The 8,065-nt window shown below is 44.6% G+C and overlaps 1 protein-coding gene across 1 annotated transcript in view; it reads left to right on the top strand.

The window, feature by feature from the left end:
• Positions 1-7,393: 7,393 nt before the first annotated feature.
• Positions 7,394-8,065, top strand: part of LOC103269710 (mitochondrial inner membrane protein COX18) — a 15,125-nt gene continuing 14,453 nt past the window's right edge. Inside the window, exons 1-2 of the mRNA XM_021717197.1 lie at positions 7,394-7,474; positions 7,547-7,775. Coding sequence (XP_021572872.1) covers positions 7,394-7,474; positions 7,547-7,775 — 310 coding nt within the window. The remainder of the gene's footprint in view (positions 7,475-7,546; positions 7,776-8,065) is intronic.

Below are 8,065 nucleotides of genomic sequence, written 5' to 3'. Positions count from 1 at the left end.
CCTTTTTTTTTTTTTTTTTTTTTTTTTTTGAGTTGAATTATCTGTCACCCAGGTGTGCAGTGGCACATTCACGGCCACTGCAGCTTCTACTTGCTGGGCTCAGGTGATCCTTCCACTTCAACTTTCCAAGTAGCTGGAACTATAGGTGCATGCCACCACACCCAGCTAATTTTTTGATTTATTGTAGAGATGAGGCCTTGCCATGTTGCCCAGGCTGGTCTCCGACCCCTGGGCTCAGGCAGTCCTTTCACCTTTGCCTCCCAGAGTGCTGGGATTACAGGCATGAGCCACCACGCCGGGCCTCAACCATTCCATTTTAGAGATGATTTTGTTTACCATTCCCAGCAAGATCCCCATTTCATGCCTTTTCAACATATATTTCAACATAATCAACTTATTCACAAAACTGATTTTAGCTTTTATATGGAAAAAATTGTTTCTCATTACCATAAATTTAAAATCATTTCTTAGTAAATTAAAATTAAGTTTTTGCAACATTACTAAGAGTCATATTTCACTAGAATTAAGTAAATAGCTAATCCTAGTTATTAGTAAATAAATAATCCTATCTTGTACATAAAAATAGTATTTGATCTTTTGACTCAAATGATCTAAATACAGAATTCAAAAAAAAATTTTTTTTTACACTATTCCCTTTAATTTTTTTGAGTTGGTGTCTCTCTCTGTCGCCCAGACTGGAGTGTGGTGGCACGCTCACTGCCACCGCAGCCTCAACCTGCTGGGCTCAGGCTATTCTGCCTCAGCTTTCCAAGTAGCTGGAACTACTGGCACATGTCACCACGCCCAGCTAATTTTTTAATTTATTGTAAAGATGTGGGTTAAGGCAGTCCTTTCATCTCAGCCTCCCAAAGTTCTGGGATTACAGGCTGGAGCCACCACACCCAGCCCATTTTATTTTTAAAACAATTCAAAGTGTTAGACTAAACAGGATAACTCAGAATGACAGAGCCTCTTCATATTTTCTGGTTTATTCAATCTATTTGTTGTTCATTTTTTCCAAAAACATTCATTCCCTCAGATCTGGCATTACAGAACATTTAAAGTATAACATTATTATTTTAAATACATTTTAAAATCGGGTTTATTTCAAAATGATTAAAATACCAAAGAAAAACCAATTCAGTTTTTAATCACGATAAGTGGCAATTCAATATTCTCTCTCAATGTATTTTTACTTTAGATAAGTGACTGTAGATTTCTTTTAATAATGCTTGGTATCCTTGCTTTATACTTTGTAACTTCTGGGTGCTACTGAATCTTTTTGGAAATGCATATTCCTTTAGTAAATGCTTACTTAAACGTATCACACAGCATTTGATTAACTCAGGTGACTGGAGTTTAAGATGAGAGCATCATTAGTGCTTTAATAAGTCAGTGTGGCCAGGCACTGTGGCTCTCACGCCTGTCATCCCAGTACTTTGAGAGGCAGCAGGATCACCTGAGCACAGTAGGTCGAGGCTGCAATGGTTGTGAGTGTGCCTCTGCACTCCAGCTGAGGCAACAGTGAGATTCCGACTCAAGTAACTGTGTTGCATACTTTTATTGCACAATCACTTGAATTTTGGATAAGTATAGAGAAAAATGTGTCTCTGGCTTTGACAGGAGACCTTTATAATGTGACAGTTCATGACTAATGCCTTTTATAAGAGTATTCATATTATACTTTTAAATGAATTCACACTTTTGAAAAACAAAACCAACTTTTCATGTTCAATATTTGAAAACCAGTGATAAGAAAGATGACACAAGGATGCCTTTCGATAAAGAGAAAACAAAATTATCCAAGGTAGCCTTGGCTTTGAAAAGTGTAACGACTTGAATAATAAAAGCTGGATACGGTGGCTCAAGAGAATCGTTTCAGCCCAGGAGTTTGAGACCTGACCTCTTTACAAAAAAAACCTCAACAACAGCTGGGCGTGAAGGCAAGCGCCTGTAGTCCCACCTACTTGGGAGACTGAGACGAAGGATTACCTGAGCCCAGGAGGTTGAGGGTGCAGTGAGCCATGATTATGCCAGTGTGCTCCAGCATGGGGAAAATAAATCTGATTCCAAAGGATCACTTTAACAATGTTCATGAAAGCTGTTTTTTAAAGGTTTTTTTGACAAACATTTCTGAAGACAGTTTTGAGAAAGGAAAACTCTAAATGTACATGATAATGATAGCCTATATTAAGATTTTGAGAACTTAATTCAGACTGAACAAAAGTACTATTAAGTGGAGGGCTTAACAAATTTATTTCTCTCAGTCCTGAAAGCTACAATGTCCAGTATCAACATTCCGGACTGCTAGCTTCCTGGAGGGTCTTCTTTCTGGCTTGCAGGTGGCCATCTTTTGGTTTCTCCACGTAGGGCAGAAAGAAGTAATCTTTTGGGTGATTCTTAGCAGGCATTAATCCAAATCATGAGATCTCTGCCCTTATGATCTAATTACCCCCCCAAAGACCCCACCTCTAAATATTATTGCATTGGGGATTAAGGTTTCATATGAATTTTAGGAGGACACAAACATCCAGGTCCATGATCACTGTTTTTAAGACATTAAAATTGAGAAAATGAACTGTGTGACATATTGATATTAAAGGCAGTAATAAGGTAATTATCAGTGTTGAACTTTTAAAAATATGTTAAGTTGCACAAGTTCATTTGGAAATTGTTAGGTTGACTCAATATTTGTACAGTCATTTGATATTATACTCTGAAACTCAAAAGATACAACATATAATGTTGGATGAACAGTATGTATGTAATAGTGATACCACTCTATTTGTGAATTGGGCTTTATAATTTAAAACACTGCCTCCAACATTTTCTACCAAGTAGATAGCAAATTCTAGTCATCCCCATTAAATGTATTAAGAAACGTGTTTAAATATATATATGTGAAATTAGCAGAAATTAAGTATTCATAAATTGTATTCAGATCATCACAATATTCAACCATAAAAGAATACTTTTTTTTGAGTTGGAGTCTCACTCTGTTGCCCAGACTGGAGTGCAGTGGCCGCTCCCGGCCACCGCAGCCTCGACCTGCTGGGCTCTGCTGATCCTTCTGCCTCAGCCTTCCAAGTAGCTGGAACTACAGGCGCACACTACCACGCCTGGCTAATTTTTGACTTATTGTAGAGATGAGGTCTCGCCAAGTTGCCCAGGCAGGTCTCGAATCCATAGGCTCAGTCATTCCACTCACCTCAACCTCCCAAGGCGTGGGATTACAGGCTGAGACACCGAGCCCGGCTTAATTTTTTTAGTTTATCGTAGAGATGAGGTCTGGCCAAGTTGCCCAGGCTGGCCTTGAATGCCTGGGCTCAGACAATCCTTTTGCTTCAGCCTCCAAAAGTGCTAGGATTGCAGGCTTGAGCCACTGGGCCTGGTCAAGAATACTTTTTTAAAATGGTAACGTCTACTTGGAAGGATCGCCGGAGCCCAGCAGGTCGAGACTGCGGTGACCGGGAGCGGCCAGTGCACTCCAGTCTGGGTGACAGAGTGAGACTCCAATAAAAAAAAAAAAAGGTAACATAGCTGGGCATGGTGGCTCACGCATAATCCACCATGTGCCTGGCTAATTTTTTTTTTAATTATCGTAGAGACGAGGCCACCATACCTGGCTTTTTTTTTTTTTTTTTTTTAATTATAGAGACGAGATCTCATGACGTTTCCCAGGCTGGTCTCAAACTCCTAGACTCTGGCAGTCCTCTCACCTGGACCTCCCGAAGACTGGGGTGATGACAGGCGCGAGTCCCTGCCCCAGCCGTATTTGGCAATTTCAATATCTCAAATCTTTGTGGGCATGATTCTGTCATTTGTAGTTTGGGCTGGCTTTCATTCGTGATGCTTTATTTTCTTTTACTTTCTTTTTTTGGGGGGGTCAGGGTTGGAATCTCACTCTGTCACCCAGGCTGGAGTACAGTGGCACGCTCACAGCCTCGACCTGCTGAGTTCAGGCAATCCTTCCGTCTCAGCCTTCCAAGTAGCTGGAACTATAGGTGTATGCCTGGCTAATATTTTGATTTATTGTAGAGATGAGGTCTCGCCAATTTGCCCAGGCTGGTCTTGAACCCATAGGCTCAAACAGGCCTCTCACCTCGGCCTCCCAAAGTGCTAGGATTATAGGTGTGAACCACCACACCCGGCCATGATGCTTGATTTTCTTGTATGTTTTGTGATTTTTTTTTTTTAAAGGTCTCACTGTGTTGCCTAGGCTGGAGTGCAGTGGCAGGATCACAGCTCACCACAGCCTTGAATTCCTGGGCTCAGGCCATCCTTATGCTTTGGTCTCCCAGGCATCTGAGACTTCAAGGCACCACAATGCCCGGCTAACTTTTTCATTTTTTTATATGTTGCCCAGGCTGGTCTCAAACTCCTGGGTTCAAGCAATCCCCTCAAGTACTCAAGGGCTCAACTACTGAGACAGCAGGCGTGAGCCACTGCGCCTGGCCCACATGGATATTTAGGGCTTTGTTTTTTTCAGACAACTTTCCTCTCTCCTGAATATCCAAGTTAGGGTTCCTGGGCTAAATGCCACTGTAGAATGACCAACACCCTATGTCATCAGTTCTCTGCAAGAAAGGGAATGCAGCAACATAAAAAACATTCCCTTCGACGTTTCTATTTAAAACTGGATTTGAGTCTGGGTGCCTGGCTCACACCTGTAACCCTACCGCTTTGGGAGGCTGAAGCTGAGCCCAGGAGTTCCAGGCTGCAGTGAGCTATGACCTCGCCACTACAACTCAGCAGAGTAATACTGTCTCCAAACAATATCAACAAAAACTGAAAACAGTTCTTTTCCACTTTAAGGCAGTAGTCAGTAGCAGCTGGTTGTTTCTTTTTTTAACTTAATGACTGTAATAGGAAAATTGATGGGTTGGCTTTTTGTTTAGAAAAACTATATAGCATATATTGTGATGTCACATTTTTAAAATTTGTATATGGATTTATTAATCATTTGAAAGGAAGATGATTTCCAGAAACCAAATAAAGGTATCAGGTGCCCTTGATGAGGGGCACGGTGAGGTGGAGAGACCGGTGGCTGCAGTTTGCATCACCCAGCATTTGCGGGAAGCTGCTTCTTTAAAAATATCGTGTTACTCCTCACAATACAGTTTGGCGTCTAGGTCTAGGTTGACCCTTCTGTGAGGAAACTCCTCCATATCATTCCAATTTATCTGCTGTTGCCAGGAACACAAAACTAAAAAGCATGTATTTCCTGTATATTGGACTTACTCCATTTAACCAGAAAACATCTAGTACCGCCATTCAGGCTCTGTAAAGCCCACGTAGGGTGCGGGTAAAGTCTTATTAAAGTCCAAGTAACACTCAACTGGTCTCCTTTGATAGATAAGTTAAGGGACAGGGAACTCATAGAAAGAAGTTTATTTTATTTCTGAGTTCGAATCTAGGGAACAGAGCCAGACTAGAGGTCTTTCGAATATGGTTCTGCCCAACCTTCAGGCCTCGCAGTCCACTTTTATAGTTCAGAGCTGTTGGTACCTATACATTAGCCACGTGACCAGCAGAGCATTGTACAGAACTTGTTACAGCTGCATTTTACATTTAGATAGTGACATTTAGAGTAAAGGAAGTTTACAAGGCCTAAGACGTTATGTTATAGTCCCAGTAACACTCAACTGCTCCCCTGGATCCCAATAAATCAAAGGGGCAGGGAACTGGTAGAAACAAGTTTATCCTGAGCTAGAATCCAGGGAGCAGAGCCAGACTCCAGGTCTTTCTAAAATGGCTCTGCTCCCTCTCCAGTCCTTTACCGTTTTTGGGGGGTTTTTTTTGAGTTGGAGTCTCACTCAGTCGCCCAGACTGGAGTGCAGTGGCCGCTCCCAGCCACCGCAGCCTCGACCTGCTGGGCTCCGGCGATCCTTCCGTCTCAGCCTTCCGAGTAGCCGGAATGACAGGCACGCGCTACCACGCCCGGCTGATTTTTTGATTTATTGTAGAGATGAGGTCTCGCCAAGTTGCCCTGGTGGGTCTCGAACCCGCAGGCTCAGGCAATCCACTCACCTCGGCCTCCCAAAGCGCGGGATTATAGGCTGAGCCACTGAGTCCAGCCTACCGTTTATTTTTGTAAGTACAGAATCATTGGTACTTATACATTAGCCACATTCATCGATAACGACATTTTTCGGTTCAGATTTCTTGGGGCCAGGTATCAGAGGCATCTCACAGCTTTTATCAGTAGGGCCCAGCAGAAGAAGCATTAATCAAGCTTGCCATAAAGTAAAGGGAATTCACAAGGCCTAAGACATCATGCGTTATGCAAAAGCTGTATAAGTCACAAAACTCATGATTACATTGCTACAAAAGTTGCACAAATCACAAAACTTATCACTACACATAACAAGGGAGTAAATGGGGACTCGATCTTCCAATTGATTGGGCATTGTCTACAGGGAAGGCAAGGATTCCCCAATGCCACTTACAGGGAATGCACAGGAGATAAGGGGAAGTGCGCCTTTTATTAGCTCTAAGGAATTTTGTTCAGGAATGTACAGGAGCACTAGAATCCTTGCCAAGCCCTTGTCTAGGGGCTGTGACAATATTGACAGATATCATAGGTCTCTGTGTCAATCATGCATTGCAAAAGTTATACAAATCACAAAACTTATGATTACGTTGATGCAAAAGTTATACAAATCACAAGATTTAGGATTACATTGATACTCTATTGTTCAAACCTATAACTATTAAGAAAGGGAGTAAATAGGGATTTACATCATTGGGCGTAGTCGGCAGGAGAGTCAAGGATCCCTTGAAGCTACCTACTGGGAGGGTACCAAAGACAAAGGGACTGTCAGTGATGTGCTCAAGAATGTGCGGGACCCCTTGAATCCTTAACATGCCCTTCTCTTAGGGGCTGTGGCAATATGGACAGACGTTAGCGGGTCTCTGTATCAATCTGGTGCAGATTCCACCCATGGTGAGCCTTTCGCATCAGGAGACAGCGATTTGCCCTTAATTAGATGTTTGCTGTTATTTATATTGGAAGATAAATCATCCAAGGAAATCCAGGGTGCAGGTGGGGTTGGAAATACCAGATCGGACATGCCCATGAGCTCCAATACCACAGACAGAACTATGCCTGGGCTTATTTATTTATTTATTTTTGAGTGAGAGTCTCACTCTGTGGTCCAGGCTGGAGTGCAGGGGCACGCTCAGGTCACCCCAGCCTCGACCTGCTAGGATCAGGCGATCCCTTCACCTCGGCCTCCCAAGTAGCTGGAATCACTGGCGTGCGCCACCACGCCTCGCTAATTTTTTAATTTATTGTAGAGACGAGATCTAGCCAAGGTCCCAGGCTGGTCTCGAATCCCTGAACGCTGGTAATCCTCTCGTCTCGGCCTCCCAAAGTGTTGGGATGACAGGTATGAGCCCCCGCGGGGCGACCGGGTCTAAAGATGCCGGTAGCGCTCGTCAGCCGGAAGCGCCCAGCTTTCCAAGCAAGCACGTAAACAACGCGTTGACTCTTGAGCACTGCAATCCGCCGTCATCTCCAGCGGAAGCCATCGGAAACACGTAGAGAAGTAGGGTACCGGCTTCTGGTGACCGCCCCCCAAGCCTAATCCCACCGCCGGCGACACGATTCGCTCTGGTTAAAAAGAATGGAAAGGCCGACGCCCGAGAACCGCCTTCGCAGGCAGACGCCGCGACCGGCCGGAGGAAGCAGGCCCCGCCCCTGGCCCTGCAATGCCCGTTCCGCCTCCAAGTAACTCCGCCCCCCAGTCGCGGGAAAGCTTCGCCTGTGCGCAGTAGGCCCTCCCAGTGCCGCGTGGGAAGGGCGGGACTTCCGTATCGCTTATATTCAGAGCGACGCACGACGTCCGTCACCGCCTTGCCTGGGAAAGCCGGTGGCTGTGGCCCACGCCGGGTCGCGCACGCCCTTTCTGCGGGAGTCGGGGCGGAACTTCCCTATCGCTCGCGTCATATCGAACGCGACGCCAGACGGCCGTCTCTGCCTTGCCTGGAAGTGGCGGCTTCGGCCGGCTTTCGTCCTGGCGTTGACATGCTGTGCCGGCTCGGAGGTCGGTGGCTACGGCCG

This window comes from Carlito syrichta, unplaced genomic scaffold (genome assembly GCF_000164805.1).
Source record: "Carlito syrichta isolate Samal-C Ts95f unplaced genomic scaffold, Tarsius_syrichta-2.0.1 Scaffold309465, whole genome shotgun sequence".
Classification (NCBI taxonomy): Eukaryota; Metazoa; Chordata; class Mammalia; order Primates; family Tarsiidae; genus Carlito; species Carlito syrichta.
The sequence above is the reverse complement of the archived record's forward strand: the minus strand, read 5'-3'. Positions and strand labels throughout refer to the sequence as shown.